This window comes from Gadus morhua, chromosome 18 (assembly GCF_902167405.1).
Source record: "Gadus morhua chromosome 18, gadMor3.0, whole genome shotgun sequence".
NCBI lineage: Eukaryota > Metazoa > Chordata > Actinopteri > Gadiformes > Gadidae > Gadus > Gadus morhua.
The window spans coordinates 9,036,180-9,058,679 of record NC_044065.1 but is presented as its reverse complement, the minus strand read 5'-3'; the positions used below and the strand labels follow the sequence as shown (position 1 = coordinate 9,058,679).

General features: G+C 46.4%; 2 protein-coding genes across 7 annotated transcripts in view; both read left to right on the top strand.

The window, feature by feature from the left end:
- The window catches only part of ldb3b (LIM domain binding 3b), a 13,117-nt gene extending 3,405 nt beyond the window's left edge, over positions 1–9,712 (top strand). Inside the window, exons 2-9 of one of the 5 annotated variants that reach the window (XM_030339344.1) lie at positions 2,174–2,325; positions 2,565–2,640; positions 5,174–5,196; positions 6,510–6,707; positions 7,235–7,258; positions 7,969–8,138; positions 8,606–8,642; positions 8,847–9,712. In XM_030339344.1, the coding sequence (XP_030195204.1) occupies positions 2,174–2,325; positions 2,565–2,640; positions 5,174–5,196; positions 6,510–6,707; positions 7,235–7,258; positions 7,969–8,138; positions 8,606–8,642; positions 8,847–8,940 (774 nt within the window). In that variant the 3' untranslated portion in view covers positions 8,941–9,712. Of the gene's footprint in view, positions 1–2,173; positions 2,326–2,564; positions 2,641–2,929; positions 3,235–5,173; positions 5,197–6,509; positions 6,708–7,234; positions 7,259–7,968; positions 8,139–8,605; positions 8,643–8,846 lie in introns of all 5 variants that reach the window. The other 4 variants (XM_030339345.1, XM_030339347.1, XM_030339346.1 and 1 more) reach the window with 4 other exon arrangements.
- Positions 9,713–11,412: 1,700 nt separating this feature from the next.
- On the top strand, positions 11,413–22,026 carry sncgb (synuclein, gamma b (breast cancer-specific protein 1)). 2 transcript variants are annotated; one of them, XM_030339351.1, is made up of 6 exons: positions 11,414–11,966; positions 15,799–15,840; positions 16,242–16,369; positions 17,920–17,937; positions 19,591–19,632; positions 19,863–22,026. In XM_030339351.1, exons 1-6 carry the CDS (start codon positions 11,846–11,848, stop codon positions 19,869–19,871), a joined length of 360 nt encoding a protein of 119 aa, XP_030195211.1. In that variant the 5' UTR covers positions 11,414–11,845; the 3' UTR covers positions 19,872–22,026. The 2 variants fall into 2 exon arrangements, with proteins under 2 accessions (XP_030195212.1, XP_030195211.1); XM_030339352.1 differs by lacking the exon at positions 17,920–17,937 and having other exon boundaries at positions 11,413–11,966.
- The last annotated feature ends 474 nt before the right edge of the window (positions 22,027–22,500 follow it).

Genomic DNA, 22,500 nt, shown 5'->3' with positions numbered 1-22,500 from the left:
GAGAGAGAGAGAGAGAGAGAGAGAGAGAGAGAGAGAGAGAGCGAGAGAGAGAGAGAGAGAAAGGAGAGAGAGAGGGAGAGAGAGAGAGAGAGACAGAGAGAGAGAGAGAGAGAGAGAGAGAGAGAGAGAGAGAGGGAGAGAGAGAGGGAGAGAGAGAGAGAGAGAGAGAGAGAGAGAGAGAGAGAGAGAGAGAGAGAGAGAGAGAGAGAGAGAGGGAGAGAGAGAGAGAGTGTGTATGTCTGTTTAGAGGAAAATCACCAGACAGTAGTCCAGAGTCGGAGGGAAGTCGTCGTTGCGATGACTGACAGCCAACAGGTGCCTGTGGGGGCAGAAGGGGTGGGGTGGTCGACGTGGGGTCGGGGAGCGTGGGGTCGCACCGTCGGTGTTACCGTCGGTGTTGCCGGCGGGCTGACGATGATGGAGGGAGGCAAGAGGGGTCAAACAACATTGAAGTAACAGGCATCTTGATTACGGCTCTATTTTTAACCTTTTTTAATGAGTCGTCTGTAAGCGAAGACAGATGTACCACTCGCTGGTACGCGGTTCACCAAAAGTGCTTTCTCCCCTCGCTCAGATGGAGCTGGTCCAAAACGTTTTGTTCATAATGGTTTTTCAGTTTTTTTCTCGTTTCCATCTGTTTCAAGACAAATAGCTGCTCACAAAAAGCCATAAGCTGAGCTTGAAACGACATGAAGGTTGCTGTGTTCCGAGGCTCCTTAGGGCTATGAAGGAGTTTAAAAAAAGTACATTGTTAAGCCCTCTGTTCTCACTTCTTGCTTTTTGTTTTAGCAACTTGTCAAATTCTCACTTTATCTTTGGCCCGAGGTGAACCGATAACAAGAAGATATCCACCGTAGAGTGAATTTAATTAAAAGACAATCCTGACGAGGACAAATAAATTTGATTGCAGATAAGCAGAATCAGCAAACACAGCAAAGAAGGGAGAAAAAGATTCCAACATCGACCACACTCCCAACGCCGGCTGTGTGATTCAAGTCCAGATGAATCTGATAGCTTATCCGGAGAGCCCATCTCTGAGACTGGTTCTGTTCCAGGTCTATGGTTTGTGCTGGACTCCTGCCATTGTCCATGGATCCCCCAGTGGGGACAAGTCCATCCATCAGACCAAACCTGCAACGCTGCACAGTTGCTAGCATAATAGGCGCCCCGATATAACCATTAGCATCGTATTAATGGATTCGACTTTACTTTACGTGCTGCTTCTGTCGGGAGCTTTCAGGGGCTTACCGATTACTTTCAGGAGAAGTAATCTGTTTGTGGCGCTTAAAAAAAAAAGAGGCAGTGGTAATGAAGGCATAGCGATAAAATACATTTCATTTATCATTCAAGTGTTTATGTGCTAGTCGTCCAAATGCACACGCACACACGGGCAGTGCAGACCCCTCTGATACTGTGTTCCATTAAGAGTCTCTAGTGATGGATGTTATCCTGGTCCCTTCAGGTGTTGTTGCCCAGGGGCCTGATTGCTCTTCGTTTCATCCGTTGGTTCACTGAAGTGCCGATTAGATCTGGGCTTTGCCTTGTGAGTTTGTGAGTGAGTGTGTGAGAGACATTGGCTGGAACGAAACAAATGCACTGCACAATAAGAGCACGTCATGCGTCAGCTGAGCTCTCCTGCCCTGAAGACCAGCGAGTCGGTCTCAAACAGCAGACTGAACAAGAGGTTTTGCATCGTATCAAAGCTTGTATTTAATTACTTTTTCCAAGCCTAGGGAATGAAGATTTAGAATTACTTTTTTTAAGGACATTTTCCACTCTTCATGGGATCCGTTTAAAGCCCTTTTGCCTTTTGGGAAATTAACAAGTGTGATGTTGTGTTTGACTGTGTCTGTCTGTCTGTCTGTCTGTCTGTCTGTCTGTCTGTCTGTCTGTCTGTCTGTCTGTCTGTCTGTCTGTCTGTCTGTCTGTCTGTGTCTGTGTGCGTGTGTAAACTCCTGCTTAGGTTATGCATAAACGTTCACATTTATACCTTTTTGTTTTTATGTCTTTGTGTGCGTACGTTGGCGCCTGTTGTGTCTATCTGTGTCTGTCTCTGTGTGTTTGTTTTCCCCATCTCTCTAAGCTTATTGACGCCGATTTAGATCGGTGTCAGTCAGGTGATCTCCTTGTTTGACCCCCTGTCTTGACCATGCCCCCCCACACTCTCTTGCAGATAACCCCCAGTAGCAAGGCAGCAGGTGGCAGCCTGTCACAGGGAGACATCATCTCGGCCATCGACGGCCACAGCACCGAAGGCATGACTCACCTGGAGGCCCAGAACAAGATCAAGACCGCCAGCAGCAAGCTGGCACTCACCATGCAGAAGTACTACAACACACCCAACACATAACATCATCATCTACATCTACAGATCACAACTCACACTGCATGGGTTTGATGAAAAAAGATGAGCTGTCTTTGTGGCGATTCTGAATTCTTTCAGTCAGCTGTCAGTTGTAATTGGTCGTTTGTTGTCATGAAAGATCATAGAGCAGCTGGTGTGTTCGGAGACAGTACACAGTAGAAGGCAGATGCATTCAATAAGCTAACCCTTCTTTCTCCAGGTCAAGACGTCCAGTTCTAATTCCCACAGGCACTCCCAGAATGGAGTCACCCATGCCAATCATCCCCCACCAGAAGGTACACTACACTACACGCGCACACACACAGACACACACTTAAACACACACACACACACACACACACACACACACACACACACGATAAACATGGCACAGAAGAGACCAAATAGTGTGAGAGACACCAATTGTTTCCTCCCCGCACATGTGACCTTTTTTATTTCGAGTTTTGCGTGTTGAGAGTCTACGTCCATTGGTTACCTGAACAACCCCCGTGGGCTGTTCAGATAACCAGGAATCCCAGCCTGGGCTCGGCCTCTTTCTCATGTCACCCATCTCATTCTACGAAGGAGATGGAAGAGGATGTGAAGATGGAGGACTCAGAGTCCTCTGGAAGCTGCCTTGCCAAAAGTCCCACCAGGAGGATTCTCTTTCAATCCCCGGAGAAAGAGCCCGGTCCATTTCGTCCTTTCGTATCTACGGCTAAGTCGACTGCTTCACCAGCATCGAGTGCAGCCTCTCCTCCCGGGCAAAGAGGGCAGTATAATTGCCCCATTGGACTTTACTCCGCCCACAATCTCAGGGAGATGGCCTTGATGCAGTGCAAGCTAGGAGAGGCTGAGCCAGCGGCCGGTGGCCATCTGTGTCTCCCAGGGTAGGTGACCACCCAGGTGGTTTAACATTGAACGGGTAAAAGGAATCTGACAAGCACAGAATTAAACCACGGCACAAGCTAATACCGTAACAACAATCACTGTCTACTTTAGTATTTTGGTAATAATAGAACAAGCATGAGGTGTGTTCACAAGGGTTTTCAGAATTCACCCCTTTGACCCTTTGTGGATTCATGTTAACACCATGGGGGATACCAAAATACTCAGAACATTACGACATCCTCCCAGGGTACAGTGGTCTACATGCTCTGGACCGGCGAACGGGAAACAGGGGAAATCGAGAACCAGGACAGGGATCATTTATAAACAATCACCCCCCCCCCCCCCCCCGCCTATTCTTCGCCGACACTTGTTGATTACCACAAGATAAAGAAAGGGCCGTCCTCTGACTTCAGCCCAAACCAAAATGTAAGACCACCGGAGGTGAAGGGGAGAGGCCGCAAATCAACCGGCGTCAACGACCCTTCTTCTACCTCTTGAAAATCCCAATTTAAATCGGTTCCTCTGTACGGTACTACCCTATGGTTGCATAGGTTCCCTATTGAGTAGGTCACCTAAAGAAATATAGGGAACCGACTCTATAGGGAACCTATGCAACCTACGGTTGCTTAGGTTCCCTATAGAGTAGGTTAGGTTCCCCATAGAACCATAGGGAACCTAGGGTTCTGTAGAACCATAGGGTTGAAATCGGGGGGGGTTGAGGGGTGGCATCCCAGTTTGGTTGGACCGAGGTCATGTCCGTTCTGCTGACGCCGTAAGGTATCATATCCGCGTATCTATCTCCACTAATGGCTTTCCCCTCTGGAGGGCGGGATGCGCCCCCCCCCCCCCCCCCCCTCGCCGCGGGTCAGGCTGGGGGGACACGTGTCACCAAACGTGCGCTCTCTCGGCGTCTCCATGCCGATAAATGTGATGATGGCGCGGGACGAAGATGAAAGAGGAGTCTTGATGCTACCTTAACACAACCGCCGCCCAGGAAAGGGGGGGGACTTGTGGCACAGAAGACCAACACACCCACACTTGTGCAAAAACATACACACTCACATGAGCACACACTCGTGCACACACACACACACACACACACACACACACACACACACACACACACACACACACACACACACACACACACACACACACACACACACACACACACATACAGTAGCAGCTGTTGCCCACCGTCATGGAATGTTCCACTCCGGTTACAAGCCATCGCACCAAATCCCATGGATGTCCCCTCTCAAGCACCGGGATAGAGCGGCCATATATAAACCTCCCTGGCACACGGGCATCCCACGTGCACACTGCCGCACTCCAAGTGCACTCCACTTTATCCATAGTACATGTGCGCAGATGTGTGTGTGTGTGTGTGTGTGTGTGTGTGTGTGTGTGTGTGTGTGTGTGTGTGTGTGTGTGTGTGTGTGTGTGTGTGTGTGTGTGTGTGTGTGTGAGTGTGTGTGTGAGTGTGTGTGTGTGTGTGTGGGGGGGGGTGGCTGTTGACGGGATGACTGTGCGTGTCTGTGTTTGTGACTATGAGGATATTTGCGTCCACCTCTATGTGTGTGTGCTTGAGTGCGTGTGTGTGTGTGTTTGTGTGTGAGTGTGTGTGTGTGATTGAGTGCATGAAATGTGACAGGTATTTCTGCTCTTGTCAGTCATCCCTGGAGGAGCAGTGGGTAGCCAGGCTGAAACCCGGATCGCTATCTGACCTTTAGACTGTATTACATGGTCTCACTGTAGCCCCAAGCCCAACGCATACGCACACGTCCAAGGGAAACCATGAGACTTTATTCAAATCTCTTTATTTCTGGTTCTCCCTTTCTGCCTCGATCATTGTATCCTCTATCACTCTGATCGTTCTCTTCTCTCCTCTTTCTCTGTTCGTTGTTCTGTGTCTCTCTGTGTCTGGTCGTTTTACAGGTCATTTTAAACACAGCAGCAAAGTCAGTACCAATAGTTGTTTGGGTTGCATTTACTCTGCATGACCTCTGCATGGGGCGGTGCTCATGAAGAGGGACACCAGGGTGGAATGGACTTGTCTCTTTGACTAGAGTGTAGTTGTGTTTGAATGTGTGTGTGTGTGTGTGTGTGTGTGTGTGTGTGTGTGTGTGTGTGTGTGTGTGTGTGTGTGTGTGTGTGTGTGTGTGTGTGTGTGTGTGTGTGTGTGTGTGTGTGTGTGTGTGCGCGCGCGTGTGAGTGGCAACTTCAACGGCTACTGGCCATGACGGCCCGCCACCTGTGATAAGGTTGTTGACGTTGTAAGAAAGATATGTGCCTTTGTGCGTGCGTGAATCTGTGTGTGACTGTATAGGCTTATTTTTGTGTGTATGTGTGTGAGTGCGTATGTGTATTCGTGTGTGAGTGCAAGGCAGCACTCAAAATGCTATCAGTCTGCCGGAGCGAAGATGCCATGGCTCTTCCATGCATATACTGTGTTCTTTCCTACTTTGTTTTCCGTGGAAATTAATGCAATTACTGGTATGCATATGATTAATGCATGGGCCATGGAACAGTGACATTGATGAGTTTCTGCGTGCTGCCACGTCATCCATCAATAAACACTGCAGAGGAACTTCCGAGAAAAATCATTAACTGCATTTCCGTGGCCTTTACAGTGTTTGTAGGGTTTGAAGTGTGTGGTTGTGTGTGTGCGTAGGTGCATCATACTAGGATTTTCGTGAAAGTACTTTTTTGACTTGAGCATGGAGATTGAATTTGGTCATCTTTATGTTCATGTTCATTCATCTCATTTGTATGCATATCTATATGTATCTCAATGTGTTTTTTTCCAAGATGTGTATGCATATGTATTTGTATATCTATATGAATATAGGTATATGCATACTACATGTAAACTTCTAAAGTCAGCTGTTTCATTAAAGGTTAAACATATTTAATTACCAAACAGAGATAGTCCTCTAAAAATAATCGGATGAAATCCTGAAGCTGTCACTGCCTTTAGAACAGAACCAGTGTGGTAACGCGTACACACACTTGATGCTCCGCAGTCCAACCGTTGATCGGTAGAACAGCACCACCTGTCTGTCAGTCCTGTGTACTACACATCACTCCTGCACTAAAAAACACCCCATCAACTCAGTGTCCAATCTCTTCTCCTGTCTCTCTCTCCGCCTTCCTCCTGTCCTTAACCCCGCTCACTCCCGTGCGTCCTCACTTCCTTGCACGACCTCCGACCTTCGAACCTTCAACCCACCCTCCGTCCTCCGCCGCGCCCACCCTGCCGTGACACTGACAGTGTGGAGTATACTCCCAGCTTCAACCCCATAGCACTGAAAGACTCAGCCTTGTCCACCCACAAGCCCATCGAGGTGCGGGGCCCCGGGGGGAAGGCCACCATAGTTCACGCCCAGTACAACACGCCCATCAGCATGTACTCCCAGGACGCCATCATGGATGCCATCGCTGGCCAGTCGCAGGCCAAGGGACATGAGGGGTAAGTACGAGCACAAACCTCCCCTCCACGCAAATACCCAACCCCCCTCCTGCACCCTCACGCCCCCAACACCCCCATCTCCCATCCCTGTAGTGGCTCATGCTAGCTCTTATGGGCTGGTATTCACCTAGCGGCCCTCATGGGGATCTAAATGCTAGCTGGGTTTGGAGGTGGTTACTGAATGCGTGATTCCGTATTCAGTTCCGCACCGCACAGCTAACCGGTCGCCACTGGGTGCTTAAGGCCCATAAGAGTGCTGGGGTCAGACCTCTCTGGATTAGTGTTTGAGAACATGGGTGCCTATATAGTATTTAGGTGCCGCTTTTCCTTGTTTGTCCGTGCCTTTTTACACTCCATTGCCTCTGTTCATTCCCCCACCCCCGCCGCCCCCCCGCCCCCGAACGCCCATCCGCCACAAAACAACAAACCAATCCAATCTCCTGTACTGCCGTCCTCCTCCACCACCACCACCACCACCACCAATCCCTTACCATCCATTACTTCCTGGTTTGATCATGTGACCTCAGCGAGGAGGCGGGCTCCCCCTTGTCGTGAGTATACAGCTATCAGCGCAGCTGCCCTCCAGTGCAACCCACGCTCGCCTCATCATATATGGATCGTCCCTGGTTCATATATGGGCCCCGTGTGTCCCCTGCTTTAGCGCCAGTCTGGTTGTCTTGTTCAAACGCTGTCGTTTTTTTGGGTTATCTGTCTGCGAAATTTAAAGCGATGTGTCCACAGGTGGATCTTTGCAGCTCACTAGTATGTATTTATGTGAGGCTTTTTAGTCACATAGATACATAACAGTAACGTCATTGTATGTGTCCAAAAGACACCTCCAAACAGTCTCCTCTCGTACTCACTGTCCGTCTTTCTCTCTCATCCCCTTTTCATCGGACGGTGATAAAAAAAAACATCATGGGATTTAATGGCATGCAAATGTTCTGAGTATCCCAACATCGTTCAAAGTCTAACTAGCAACTACATCTCACTATACTAACCACCAACATTAGAAGGTATCCTGTTGCTGTATTGGTATGTGCTATTCCTGACCAGTAGAGGGTGCTACATACACAAAAAGAAAAATCTTAATTGTAAAACTAACTATAATGAAATGGACGCTATTTTTGTTTTACTTCGTCTTTATTCAAACATACAAACATGCATGTGCAATTGTGCCACAAAAAAAATTGTAAACAGACTCCCACAAACTACATCCCTAGGACAGTGTGTCTAAGAGCCCTTTGTGTTGGTCCCTCAGAGGAGCGCTGCCGGTCAAAGACCCAGTGATCGACTGTGCCTCCCCAGTGTACCAGGCCGTCATCAGGCCAAACGCCCGCAGCGAGGACATGGCTGACTGGGCCCACGGCGCTACCAACCTACAGTCCAAGAGCTTCCGGATGCTGGCCCACATCACAGGCACCGAATACAGTAAGCTCCATGCATTCTTTCAACCTCTTTACTTTCTCTCGTTTATCTTCTACCGACCGTCTTTTTGCTTTCTTACCCTGCCCCCTTCCTAGATGCATTTATCAATTTGTATTTTTATTTAAAAATGACTTTCTTTTCCGTCTTTCTTTCATTCATCTTTACCCGTCCTTCATTCCTACCTATAACTCTCTTTCTCCGTTCCCCCCGCTCTACCTTTCTCCGTTCTCCTCTCGCTCTCTCCTTCCTCACCTTCCATTTCTGGCCTCCCTCCATTCGTCCTTCCTCCCTGCGTTCCTTTATTCCTAAGTGTTTTTGAGTTGCTGAGCAGATTTCATTGTTGCTCACTGGTGTATCTCTCTCTCTCTCTCTCTCTCTCTCTGTATCTCTCTCTCTCTCTCTCTCTCTCTCTCTCTCTCTCTCTCTCTCTCTCTCTCTCTCTCTCTCTCTCTCTCTCTCTCTCATTCTAGTGCAAGACCCAGATGAAGAGGCCCTCCTGAGGTCGAGGTAAGATACGTAAACAGCTGTTTCAGGTCCAGTTATCCTAAGAGTCCAGCATTTGGTCTACATTCCTAATAATAAAATAACATACATCATGTGTTCAACTACTCCTGCTAATATGTCAACGAGTGTCAACAACATAATGCAAAAATGTGTTCCTCAAAACTGGCTATCGTCCTAATAACTTGCTCCCCCGTACCCACCAATCAGAGAGAAGTTCGAGCATGAGGTCAAGGGTCCCCGCTTCGCCAAGCTGAAGAACTGGCACAACGGACTGTCCGCACAGATCCTCAACATCCATTAAGATGGAGATCACCGTGGGACAAGGAACGCAGAAGTAAAAACGCACCTGGATAACAGAAGGACGGAGAGACGAATCAAGGGAAAGAAGAAAATATGGAGTGGAAACGACGGAATAGAGAAGGAAACGAAACAGGAGTATAGGCAACTCCTGCTGAGGAATGAGCGTTAAGCATGGTAGCTCTGTTAGACTAGTAGAATGCAAGATTATTAACGGTTAGTGTGAGAGTGTTTTTGTCGTTGTTCATCTGTTAATAAAACTCAGTATTACCTGTACCTGTCCGTTGTGGCTATCGATAGTGCTAAGACCTGACCGAGCTTTTTGTGATATTTTCTGTTATTTTCTTTAGTTTTCTTTTGTTTCTGTCTGGCCCTGTTTTTGAAAGAGATCTGTCCGAAAAACGATGACCCCCATCCATCCGAACTTCCTACTGCTAAGACGCAACAGAGCTTTAGTAACTCATCTATTTTCTTTATTTTGTTTTTTCTTTATTTTATTATTTTTTTGGGGGGGTTGTCTGGCTCTGTTTTTTTTGGAAAGAAAACTGTACAAAAAGTGAAATTGTAAGAAAAAGTTATTTGTGCACCTTTTATGTACTGCCATGTACGAAACACACGCACCAACATGTTGGCTGCGTGATTTATCTACTGAAGAGCCTATACCGAAAGAAAAAGAACTGAAATAAAGCTAACTTCACCATGTGTGCAAAAAAGGTATGTGAAAATACCAACAACATGTACTGACATCAATGTGAATAAATTTTTTCTCTAAACTATATGGGTCTGATTAATCAACGTGTGTGTGTGTGTGTGTGTGTGTGTGTGTGTGTGTGTGTGTGTGTGTGTGTGTGTGTGTGTGTGTGTGTGTGTGTGTGTGTGTGTGTGTGTGTGTGTGTGTGTGTATGTGTGTGTGTGTGTGTGTTTGTGTGTGAGTGTGTGTGTTTATTTCTATGTAACGATGAACTAAACAACATATGCCGGAAGAAAGCTTTGGCTTAACAGTCTTCAACTTTCATACCTTAACTCCCATCAGCTAGTATCTGTGTACCTTAAAAATGTACTCAAAAATATTACTTGGATTGAATCCAAATTGCCTGAAATAAACAAGATACAATTATAGAATCCAAACACTCAGAATTTTTGGATGATAATGAATCCTATTCTTCATGTCCAATATATAATGAAGAGTATTGGAAACATATACATGTATCCGGTTAAGCTATTTAATAATGGATTGAATCACCAAAAGCATGACCTTGCTCCAACGCCTTTGTCTCCATAAGCACAGAATACAATTGTTTTTAAATAACAGGTTGTACAAAGCAAATTTCATTACTAATAAGTCACACAATAATATATGATTCATTCATGTTTTTAAAGCACCTTACATTAGGCCTACCATTTAGGTAATCATGGACCAAATATTCATCCATGGAATACAATTTTAAGTTATCACAATGTCTTATGATTGAGTACCTTATGTCCAATCTAGTCAGTCCAATCTAATGTAAAAAATATATGGATGCAAATTTGCAGGAAAACCACTATTAATAGAGTACAGTACAATAATAGTGCTGTGTCATCGTGAGACCATATCTGCAGACACCACTAGGGGGCAACCTCGCTCCAGTTCAGAATCAGCAAGTCCGCTGGAACGCGCCTCAACACCTGAACGGTTATCCTAACGCCCAAATGATTCTCGTTTTTTGTACAATAAACCTCAGCTTTTATTGTATTGGTTTCTTATCTAGCACATTATTCGAAATGCATATTGGGTTGTCTGGAGATATCGGTGAAACGTCTGAACTCCTCCGTGTCTAAATTTAATCTAAATATAACCGGGTTTGCGGTGATGAAAGATTTGATTTAGCGCTGCTCCATACAGGAGAGTCTGCTGCTGAGTTAGCAGAAAGGGGGGAGGACGGGGGAATAGGGGGATGGAGGACGGGATGGGGGAGGAAGAGGGGGGAGAGGAGCGATGTGACTCACACTGGGTACGATGACGGAGCACTTTCTCCCATCTCGAACGCTGGAAAATGGCTGTTGATGGCGTCGTCTGTCCCCCTTTTTCCTTTCGACGGAAAGGGAAAAGAGACAGAAACGATTTTTCTGGCGGCACGTTGTGACAGTAAACGACATGTCTGTGTATACATTATTACAATACCAATCGCATTCTTAAGGGGGTGAATTATACAAAGCATTTTAGCCAATATCTTAAGGGTGTGTGCTGTAATAAAAAAAAAAACCTTGATTCATTCTCAAAGGACCAGCAACAGTGTATAACCGTGGGATGTTCTGTAAATAGCATCTAGGTCTGCGTGTAGATGAGACCGATAAAGTGCGCTAATCTAATATGCAAAAATGCCGCCGGTTTCACTGGGATGGAGCGATCACGAGAGCGAGGGGGGCGGGATGACGAGCAGGTGGGGGTGTCATAGTCTGCAGCATGACTTAAAAATGCTGCAGCATCCATTCGAATCCGTCTTTCAGCCTCTCCTCCGCTCCATCGCAGCACTACACGGCAACCCCCCTTCCTTCCGTTTGCTCTATCTCTCTTTATCCCTCCATCCCTCTCTCACGCACTCCCTCCCTCTGTCTCTCTCTCTCCTTCAGTCTGCTCGCCCTCTCGTCCTGTCGTGCAGTCCTTTTCGGTCACCGTTGCAGGGAGGAGGAGCCTTACACACACGCATTCACGCACATTCACACACAGTCTCTCTTACACACGCACACACACCCCACTCTCCTCTCTCGCTCTTGCTACCTCGCAGATACCACCGCCAGCTCTCTTCCGCTCTGTCCAGCTCTCCCTCCGAGCACCAGGCAAACATTATCCTCGCCGACCAGTCAGCCAGGCCCGCTTTTGTTTGCCGGAGCAGGGGAGCCAAATAGCTTCGTCTACGTAAAAAAAGATGGATGTATTCATGAAGGGGTTCTCCATGGCCAAGGAGGGTGTAGTGGCCGCCGCGGAGAAGACCAAGGCGGGCGTGGAGGAGGCAGCAGCCAAGACCAAAGAAGGGGTGATGTATGTCGGTATGTACCTCCACCTGCTCCACCAGCACCATCACCAGCAGCACATAATGCCTGCGTAGTTTGAGGAGGGGGACGCCTCCGAGGCAGACGGAACCCCAGGGGCGTGTAAGTCGAGACATTTTGCTGAGAGCTGAGGTGGGGGGGCAAGGGGGGGGGGGTAGTCTGTCAGGAAGATACCAGCGGAGGAGAGAGGAGAAAATGTGTGTATTTGTCATAGATTCTAGATGGAGAAGAGGGAGGGGTGGCAGCACTGCAGGGCTGGTGCAATCAGCGGGTGGGTGGGTGGCATGGGGGGGTGGGGGTGGGAGGGGGAGTAGAGAGAGAGTGATTGATTGACTGATTGAAATGAGAGATGGAAAGATAGAGACTTGACACCGCCATAGCAAGCCTGATAGGGGTCCTGGTATCTGTTCAGGAAATTATGAATCTATCTGTGTGTGCGTATGTGTGTGTGTGTGTGTGTGTGTGTGTGTGTGTGTGTGTGTGTGTGTGTGTGTGTGTGTTGGTGTAGATAGATGGCAGGGGGGTTGGCATTCGCTTCTGGCATTCATTTTTAATTTTGCGACACAAAATGGCGGTTGGGGAAGGTGGAGGACTGGAGGAGACAGGAGTGGGGTGGGGTAGAGCCGGCCTCTCATTAGGAGTGCGTGTGGTGCATGGGGTGGGGCAGGGCGGGGGGGGGGGGGGGGGGGGGGGGGGGGGGCTGGGGTGAGAGGGGGGTTGTCCAGCCAGGCGCTTCTTCACCATCAAGGCCCTGACCGTTGGTGTGTGGCGTACAGAGTGCGTCACATTTCAAGGTTACCCAGGATGCTAGGCCTGCAGCCAGCCACTGGTTAGACGAGAGGGATAGAAGATAGGGTAAGAGAAAGGTGAGAGGGAGGGAGGGAGAGAGAGAGAGAGAGAGAGAGAGAGAGAGAATGTGAGCAGTGGTGTGGTGTGGCCACTATGTGTCAGCTCAGTGGTCAGGTGTCACTCTTATACTGAACCAGCTCTGCTGATGGGTAGAGACAGCCACTGGCCACAATGTGTGTGTGAGTGTCGGCATGGCCCTGTGTGTGGGGTGAGGGGAATGGCCTATGCTATGGAACCGTTTAGCACTGCAGCAATCTACAACCCCATCCCTACAATTCCCTGCATGTCATCGTGTGTGCGTGTACATGTATAGGTGTGTGTGTGTGTGTGTGTGTGTGTGTGTGTGTGTGTGTGTGTGTGTGTGTGTGTGTGTGTGTGTGTGTGTGTGTGTGTGTGTGTGTGTGTGTGTGTGTGTGTGTGTGTGTGTGTGTGACACACTTGATGACCAACCAGCTCCGTCGACCAACAGCCTGCTGATATTACGTTGCTCTATAAAATAAAGATGGAGGCACTGAAGGAGAAATTAAGAAAAGAGATGGTAAGGGTGGAGAAAAGCAGCTGAAAAGACGGCTAAGACAGAAACAAGTGTGAGGAAGCAGAGCGCAAAAGATGAAGAGAAAGAGAGACGTAAAGAGAGAGCGATGGGGAGTCAGGCAGAGAGGGAGAGGGAGGGCAGAGAGGGAGAGAGAGAGGGGGGGAGGGGAGTATTATGTCATAAACGGCAGTGAACAGTGTTCAGCCTTGTGTTTTGTCGTGCAAGACCGGACCAGAAGAAGAGAACGGAATAAATTACACACCGGGGCGACAAAAAGCAAAAGCATCAATCAGGGACGGACTCCCCTAAAAAGGGTTTCAATCCATGGGAGGGATGGATTAGTCATCGGTCACAATCACACGCCTTGAGAACGACTAGAAACAGAACATCGGGTGGAACACACATGGATGCATGTATGTATGTGTGTGTGTGTGTGTGTGCGCGCGCACGGGATTGTGCGCTCGTGCGTGGACTTGGGTGTGCTCCATTATCCGTAACATCCATTTCACAGGTCAGGAGACCTGAAAGTAGGACACATTATTTATTTATACATTCAAAAAGAAAACCGGTCTACTGCCCGCTTGGCAGTCAAAGAACACGACCAGCGCTTCTCGTGGGCACCCTTTCAAACATTCAGCCTCAAATAACGCAATACATGATATAAATATAACAATTTATTAATATATGATATCTAATTTTATCAGTTCAATATATATATAAATATTTAAATTACAATGTAGAAATAGCAGATGTATGTTGATCACAAAGAGTCACAGATACTCAGACAGGGACAAGACGCTGCGTCATCCCTGTGTGTGCGTGAGTGTGAGTCTGCGTGTGTGTGTGTGAGTCTGTGTGTGTGTGTGAGTCTTCGTGAGTGTGAGTGGGTGAGAGAGATTGAGTGCATTTCATCCGCGGACCACAATGTGTGTGCATGGGTGCATCTGTGTGTGAGTGTGTGCGCGCGTGTGTGCGTGCGGTTCCATGTGCGAGCGCCTGTGTAGATGCAGGTGTTGTGGGTGTGGTTCCGTGTGCATGCACGCGTGCAGGTGAGTGTGTGTGTGTGCGTGTGTGCGTGCAGTGAGCGTGCGTGAAGGGAGAGACTAGATGGGGAGAACGGGTGAGCGTGAAGCTCAACTGCAGTAGCCAGTCACGTGGCAGAAGAACTACGGGGAGCGTGCAGAGAGAGGGGGGAGAGAAGGGGGGACAGGAGAGAGAGAGGGAGAGAGGGAAAGGAAAAGAGAGAGGGAGAGAGAGAGAGACAGAGGGATAGGGAGAGAGGGATGGAGAGAGGGATAAGGAGAGAGAGGGATAGGGAGAGAGAGAGAGGATGAGAGGGGGAAGAGGAGGGGGGACAGGAGAGAGACAGAGAGGGGCAGCGGAAGAGAGAGAGGCTGAAGAGGAGGGAGGACAGGAGAGAGAGGACGGGAGCGAGAGGGAGAGGAAGAGAGGGAGAGGAAGAGAGAGGGAGAGAGAGGTAGGGGGAAGAGGAGAGAGAGAGGGAGAGAGGGATGGGGAAAGGTTGAGAGAGGGAGTGGGATAGGGAGAGAGAGAAGGCGAGAGAGAGAGGGAGAGAGAGAGGGATAGGGATAGAGAGAGAGGGATAGGTAGAGAGAGAGAGAGGAAGAGGCATAGGGAGAGAGGCGGAGAGGGAGAGAGAGGCTGTCATCAGTTACAGCAGCTGTAGTGTGTAAGGATTATCCTGCGGGCAAGTGAGGAAGGGAGATGTCTCTGTCGCCTCCCTCTATCCCTCTGTTTCCATCCTACTCTTTCTCTGTATCAATCCATCTACCTCCCTCTATCTCTCTCAATTCAATTAAATTATTCTTCAAACAGCTTTATTCGTGTGGGAAACAAATATATAATTATATTGCCAAAGCAGGGGAAAAATAGGCCAAACGAAAAAATGTATTAAGTAAATTATAAATGTAAAATGCTAAATATATACACATATCTAAAAGATTAATAATATATACAAAATATATCAAAAGTCAAATTCAGAATACTCAGAATGTATATGAAGTTGTGCTTAAAATATCTCCTCTCTCCTTCTACCAATCCATCTACCTCTCTATTGCTCCGTTTCTCTGTCTCTCTCTCACTCACTCACTCACTCACTCACTCACTCACTCACTCACTCACTCACTCACTCACTCACTCACTCACTCACTCACTCCCTCTGTTTATCCATGTTTCCCTCTACCTCTTTGTCTCTAACCCATCTATCTTTCTCATCCCTCATTCCCCACAAACCTTATGTAACCAGATTTGAATCTGCTTTGGATCATAATATTAATAGCTTAGTGGGGGGAGGGGCTTTCAAGTTACTATTTATACTGTTTATTGATGGATATGCCAGCATGAATGAAACAAACCAATCATCCCACTCGCCCTGTTCAGAGACATTGTCAATGTATTCATCCTGGCCGTCTTCCTCTTCCTCAGGTAACAAGACGAAGGAGGGAGTCGTGTCCGGAGTAAACACAGGTAAGTGTGTGTGTGTGTGTGTGTGTGTGTGTGTGTGTGTGTGTGTGTGTGTGTGTGTGTGTGTGTGTGTGTGTGTGTGTGTGTGTGTGTGTGTGTGTGTGTGTGTGTGTGTGTGTGTGTGTCTGCTTCCATGTGGGCTTGGTGTGTGTGTGTGTTTTATTTTATTTATTTACTATTTATTATTTTATTTGCATTATACAGGAAAGTATTAAAGGTAAATAAAGTTAAAATTTAAAACTGGCGTGACTCAGTGTAAAGCTGATTTCCAGCAGGTTCCTGTGTGTGTCTGAGCATGTGTGTGTGTGTGTGTGTGTGTGGGTGTGTGTGTGTGTGTGTGCTTGCATGGGAGCACATACTGTATGTGCGTGTCTGGCCATAACCCCTCTTCCTGCTTCTCCCAGTGGCCAACAGAACTACTGACCAGGCGAACATCGTAGGAGAGGGGGTCGTTGCCGGGGCCAACGACGTGTCACAGGCCAACGTGGAAGGAGTCGAGAATGTCGCCGCCTCTACTGGCATGGTCAATCAGGTCAGTCGCCATAGCGACCACCATCTCACCTGTGTTCCTTATGTCTGATGTGTTTGTTGGCTCTGGGAAAGTCAGTTATAGTTACGTTAGTTTATGCAGTTCAATGGTTTAATTAATTTGAAAGGGTATTATAATAGGAGATTAAATAATGTATCTGAGGCTAAAACACTGAAACCTTGGGTTTTGGTGCTTTATTAAAGCTTTATTAGCTGGTAGCAGGCCCAAAAAGGTTGAAACGTCAAAAATAACTCATCAATGTTCGTCCATACTAAAACAGAACTTGTTTCAACTGGAAATAATTGTTTGTGAAAAACTGAATAAGGTTTTATTTTAACAAAAGATGATTGTCTAACCACCAGATCCTCCTAATTCCAGTAGATGGAGACATTGACACACGTTAACATAAACAATGCTAAGTGAAATCACAATGACACATTTAGTTGATATGTTAATAAAACTTGCTTTAGTTCTATTGATATTCTAATTAGTATTGTTTCATTGGTGTGGCACCACCAACAATAATCGGAATGGAAAGTCTCCAGACATTACAAACTTACAAGCTTATTTTTCATAAATGAGTAACCCTAACCTCAATTTAAATGTTGAACATTCATTAACCATTTATATTAGTTAAGGCCAGAAAGTAATAAGCATTATTAAATAGTATTAGTAAAGGGGTTAGGTTAAGTGTTAGTGGGTTATGGTTAGTATTCGGGTGTCGATTAACCCAATTAAATAATGTATTCATGAATACCTTAGTTAACATTCAAGTTTAACCTGAACACCATTAGTAAATAGGATCTCCATGAGTAGATTATTACTAGACCAATAGTTAACTGTTAGTTAACTGTGAGGTAATGCCATTTACTGCATTTACTAATGTTAGTGAATGGTTAATGTACCCTTATCGTAGACTTGGAACCGGATGAGTCATCAAGCTCTTTTTTTATAGTATTTGCTGGCATATCCGTTGGGTCTCCCTCATGTCCAGACAGATCTCCAGGAGACCTGGCCCCGGTCGGACCCCCAAAGCTGTCTAATATGGGGCGGGTTTGTTAGGATGACTGTACAAAGGAGTGCCATAAGGGTGCGCCATTCAGACATTTAAAAAACAATAAAGGTGGTTGTCACTGATGCGTCACAGGTTGATCTGATTGGTTGTAGGTCTAGCCATTTGCGTTCAGACGCCTTTTTGTCTGTGCCCGTTGATAATGCCTGTTGGAAATCTGGGATGGACTACGAGGTTTTAGACTAATACACGTTTGCGAATTGATCTGACGATGTCAGACTAGCCTTATTGTAAAAGCTTTACATGAACTTTACGTCTCATATCTAATTACACATATATGGAATACCTCCTAACGTGTCATTGTGAATAACTGCTTTTCATGGTTCAAATTGTGTGTACTGTTTGTTCATTTAATTTTGGTAATGTGGTTGTTTGTTTTCATGTCTGTGTTGTCGTTTATTAATGTCTCCTTGTTTTCGTTTTGTTATCTTTGCTTTTATTTTATTTACGTTCTTGACTACATTCTGTTGCCCTTGTACAGGAGGAACCAGTATACGAGGTGCCTATTTTACAGCATTGCACTTGGGTTATAGGTCACAGGTCAAAGGGTCCTGCATGCTACTACCTATCTGTAGCAAAACATGCGTGAGCATCAACATGGAAAGAACCATTAAACATAAGACCAATTTAATAATGATAAATACTGTAGAACAGCTGTATTCTGAATGTTAGCCTATACTACACTATCTATTTCAAAGGCATTCATTCTTTAACAAAGACCCCATAAGGTTATGTTGCATGTGTAGCACACGTCTTGCAATTTGAATCCGTTAAAGGATAGTTCGGAATTTTGGACATAGGGCCTGATTCCCAAGTTAGCCCTGGTGTTCTTTATCATTGGAGACAGTTTTCAACACATTTCATTCAGTCCTTCTAGTTGCAGAGTACGCTCTTGCTAGGCTAGCGCACGGCAACGGGCAATACTAGCCTGCTAATAAAACAGTCTTACCCACTCCACAGTACACCCGAGGCAAATCAATTATAACGCCAGACGGTCGATGTAAATGTCTGTGTTGATAGAATAATGTTAGAAATAAAACTAACCTCGCATCGCATGAATCATCGCATTTGGAGGGACTACATTCTCAGCAGCAGCAGAATTTAACCGAGGTATCAGTCTGCAAGTCCTTCAAAATCCAATGCAATGCAAGGTTGGTTTTATTTCTAACATTGTTCTATCAACACAGACATTTACATTTATAGTCTGGCGTTATAATTGATTTACCTCGGGTGTACTGTGGAGTGGGTAAGACTGTTTTATTAGCAGGCTAGTATTGCCCGTTGCCATGCGCTATCCTAGCACGAGCGAACTCTGCAACTAGAAGGACTGAATGAAATGGGTTGAAAACTGCAGAACACCAAGGCTAACTTGGGAATCAGGCCCTATGTCCAAAATTCCGAACTACCCCTTTAAGCTCTTGGTTTGGCTGCTGTGGGTTCGCCCCTCAGGTGCTCATTGACTCAGTGTTGGAATTTGAATAAGTTAGGAACCTTTATTTAAAAACAGAGATCCACCCATGGCATGCAACTTACATACTTGCTTTGTGGACTTGGTCACATGCTAACGCCTAAAAAGCTATTCGTAGCTGTGCATAGTTTGCTGATAGATCTTGGGAAACCCTCAGGCAACTAACAACTAACTCCACCCCAAACAACACCAGTATGCTCTGCTTAACCCTCTCTCCGGTTGCTGTGGAGATTTTGCATGGTCCTCCTCTCTGATCAGAGCCTTCTGCGGTCATACTGTGTGTGTGTGTGTGTGTGTGTGTGTGTGTGTGTGTGTGTGTGTGTGTGTGTGTGTGTGTGTGTGTGTGTGTGTGTGTGTGTGTGTGTGTGTGTGTGTGTGTGTGTGTGTGTGTGTGTGTGTGTGTGTGCGTTTGCGCACTTTTTTTTTAGTTTCAGTTGGACCTGGGGCTTGATTGCTTGATGCTTGATGCCCCACCCTAACCCTATGGCAACAGTCAACTATGGGCTTTTGTTCTCACTATCTCTATCTTTGCTTCTTTCCCTATCTCTCTCTCAATCTATTCTTACTCTTTCATCCTCTCTCTCTCTCTCTCTCTCTCTCTCTCTCTCTCTCTCTCTCTCTCTCTCTCTCTCTCTCACTCGTTTTCTCTCTCTCTCTCTCTCTTTCTTTCTCTCTCTCTCCCAGGGAGAGTATGGAGGCATGGAGCAGGGTGGCCAGGGAGGAGAGGTAATGGCTCTCACTCTTTTTTTGGAGTGAACTTGAAACCAGTTTATTCAGTAGTAAATGTACAATGACAGTTTATTCAGTGTATACTTTAAAAGTACACATACTTCTAGAGAACAAACATCATTTTGTCGTACATGTTATTCACATTGTGCACTAGATATACTGTTGTATTACATTGACAGTATATGCTCTCATGATCCTAACCCAGACCATTCCCTCCCTCCTCACAGGGGTACTAACTGTTCCTGGGACGTCCGGCAGTGTCCTCTCTGAAAGCCCCACGCCCGACCCCCCCATCCCTGCCTACGCTCTTCCTAGGAGATGTTCAACATATTTTTTTGTGACTTTATGGAACCAAAACGACAAAAACAGACTCTTCCAGACGCCGCGCCTTTCTGTCCCCGCTGCCCTTAACCCTAATGCCCACTCCCTCCAGACCACCTCCACACTGTCCTGGTAGTTCGGCATCCCCCCCTCCCTCCCCCCCTCCCTCCCTCCCTCCCTCCAAAGCTTCTGTTCCACGCCCCCCACCTTGTGTTGGTGTTGTCATGATGTTATCCCCTAAGTGTTGTTGTCACTGCATATCTGCTGCCCTTTCTGGGGGCAAGACCTGCTCACACACACACACAAACACACAATGTGGCGCTCGCGCACACACAAACACACACACACACAAACACACAGACACTTGCACACATGCCCGCGCATTCACCAAGGCACACACACGGTTCCCCCATAGCGTAATCACACATGGGCACGTACCACAGAAAGACAGAAAGAGGGCCATTGTTGGCGCATACATGTCCTGTACATACCAGGGTACCCCACCGATGGGCAGGTGAGAGGGACGGGCAGCCTCAGTGTTAGCTGAAGAGAGCATGTGAATACAATCGTGATAATAGTTATACGTGTAAAAAATATTGAGACAAAGATAGCTCATGGGATGGTGTTTGTGGTAACCGTTTGCGTGAGTCCTGTGTGTGCATGCGTGTGCGTGTGAGCATGTCAGCGTGCGTGCATGCTTACTGGGCGGAGGTAGAGGATCCCGGAGAATGCTGCCAGTGTGTGTTTCTTTGTGGGGCATCGTGCAATAAAGGCTAAAGATTATCCCTCCCTCCAACGTGTGCGATCGCTCGCTAACTACAGTAGAATGCATGAACAGATTCCCCCGAGAATGGCTTCGTTGTGTTTCGTAGCCGCGTAGCGTGTTCACTGTTGTAGTTAGCTTTGTTTGGCTAAGTGTGTGTGCGTATGTGTGTGTTTGATCTTGAATATGTATGCATAGCAACCAGCAGAGAGCAACACAACTTTCCTCTACTTTTCCTCTTATCTTTTGTTCTTAGAAATAACCAGAGGTGCTAGGACAAAACAATGGCAAAACTGTGCCACGAGTTTGCTTTGAACAAGCTCAAGAGCAGAAGCAATACTGGAAATTCAGTTCTGTAGATCAATCAAGGTCTAGACTAAGACTAGGTTTAGTCACGGGATGGTTTGAGTTGGATTCATATTTCTTTGGCCAAGGTTTTGTCTAGTCTCTCAGACTGGTTTAATCCTTGTTTGCACTGCTGGGTTGATTTGAATTTTAAAGTTCAAGGAGGCAAAATGTGTTGTGTTGGTTGATTGTTTTGATATGCCGTGTGCTAGCTGTTGCTTTTAGACGTTGTGAGGTTTGCATGCTGTAGAGAGTGAGACAAACAAGCAATATGGAATTCAGTCAGCCAGGGGTTGAGCCACCAAAATCTGTAGAGTCAGGTGATCCTGCATCGAGTCATGGAGGATGTAGTTTTGGTTTGTAGTTGACCATTTAGAGTTCCCATAGTAACTCTTCTGTTAGTCCCGCCCATCAGCTTTCACAGCCACTCAGAAGATAGCTTTACCCTGTCGCTCAATGACTGGCCCCCGCCACTTCCCTTGGGCTTGTGGCAAGCTTTTGTCTGCCCTGCATCTGTGTTTGTGTTTGTGTATCCGTATGTACTCTATTTGTGTGTTTTAACATAGGAAAAGCAGATCGTACCAGCAAAACGTGCGTGCACGCATGTGTGCGTGCGTGTGCGCGTGTGTGTGTGTGTGTGTGCGTGTGTGTACTATGTGTCATGAGCAGATCTGTGTGTTTTTACTTTGAAGCCAATCAAAACTGATGACTGCATGTTGCCTTATCAAGCAATCTGATATTCACGCACACATCACACACACACACACACTGACACTAATTCACATAGCCACATATTGTAAACATAAACAGAGTGTATGAAAAACACACCAGTGACATACACATACACAAATCAGCAGACACTGGACAATTATCACACACTATGTTTAAGTTGGCATCAAAGCGGACTCGCTGATTTTTTTAAACAGTATCAGTCAAATAAAAATGGTTTGTCGAAATCTGAATGTTGCATTGTGGCTTTATTTATGGATCCATTTGGACAGGTTTAAACAGGTTTGTGTTTGAGAAGAAGAAGGTAAGACGCTCAACCACCTTAAGTGTTTGAATTGTTAGAGGCTCTCTGAACAGGGCCCAAAATAATTTTTGTTAAGGCAAAAACACAACAAAGGACACAGTATGTAAGCTATGCAGTGCAGGCCGGCATAGTCGAAGTCCCCATGCAGGGATCTCACAAACTCATTTAATTTGTAGTAATTGTTGAGTAATGATTCCCAGATTTCATGGAACACTTAGTGTTAATCAAAATAATCTGGGCATAACTATTCCCCGATAAATCAAAAAACTCTGGGAATAATTATTCCCCGATAAATCAAAAGACTCTGGGAATAATTAAAAAGAAGCAGCTTTAAGAAGTGTCTCTAGAAATGCATTTTATGCTAACACAAGTAACACCCAGTGCATACATTCAGCAACAGGAT

What these genes read in the sequence shown, in the direction of transcription:
- sncgb (XM_030339351.1), top strand. Translation starts at nt 11,846, where the DNA reads ATGGATGTATTCATGAAGGGGTTCTCCATGGCCAAGGAGGGTGTAGTG. An exon ending in AGAAGGGGTGATGTATGTCG is followed by an intron (nt 11,967 to 15,798) that starts GTATGTACCTCC and finishes CCTCTTCCTCAG; the next exon opens with GTAACAAGACGAAGGAGGGA. An exon ending in CGTGTCCGGAGTAAACACAG is followed by an intron (nt 15,841 to 16,241) that starts GTAAGTGTGTGT and finishes TGCTTCTCCCAG; the next exon opens with TGGCCAACAGAACTACTGAC.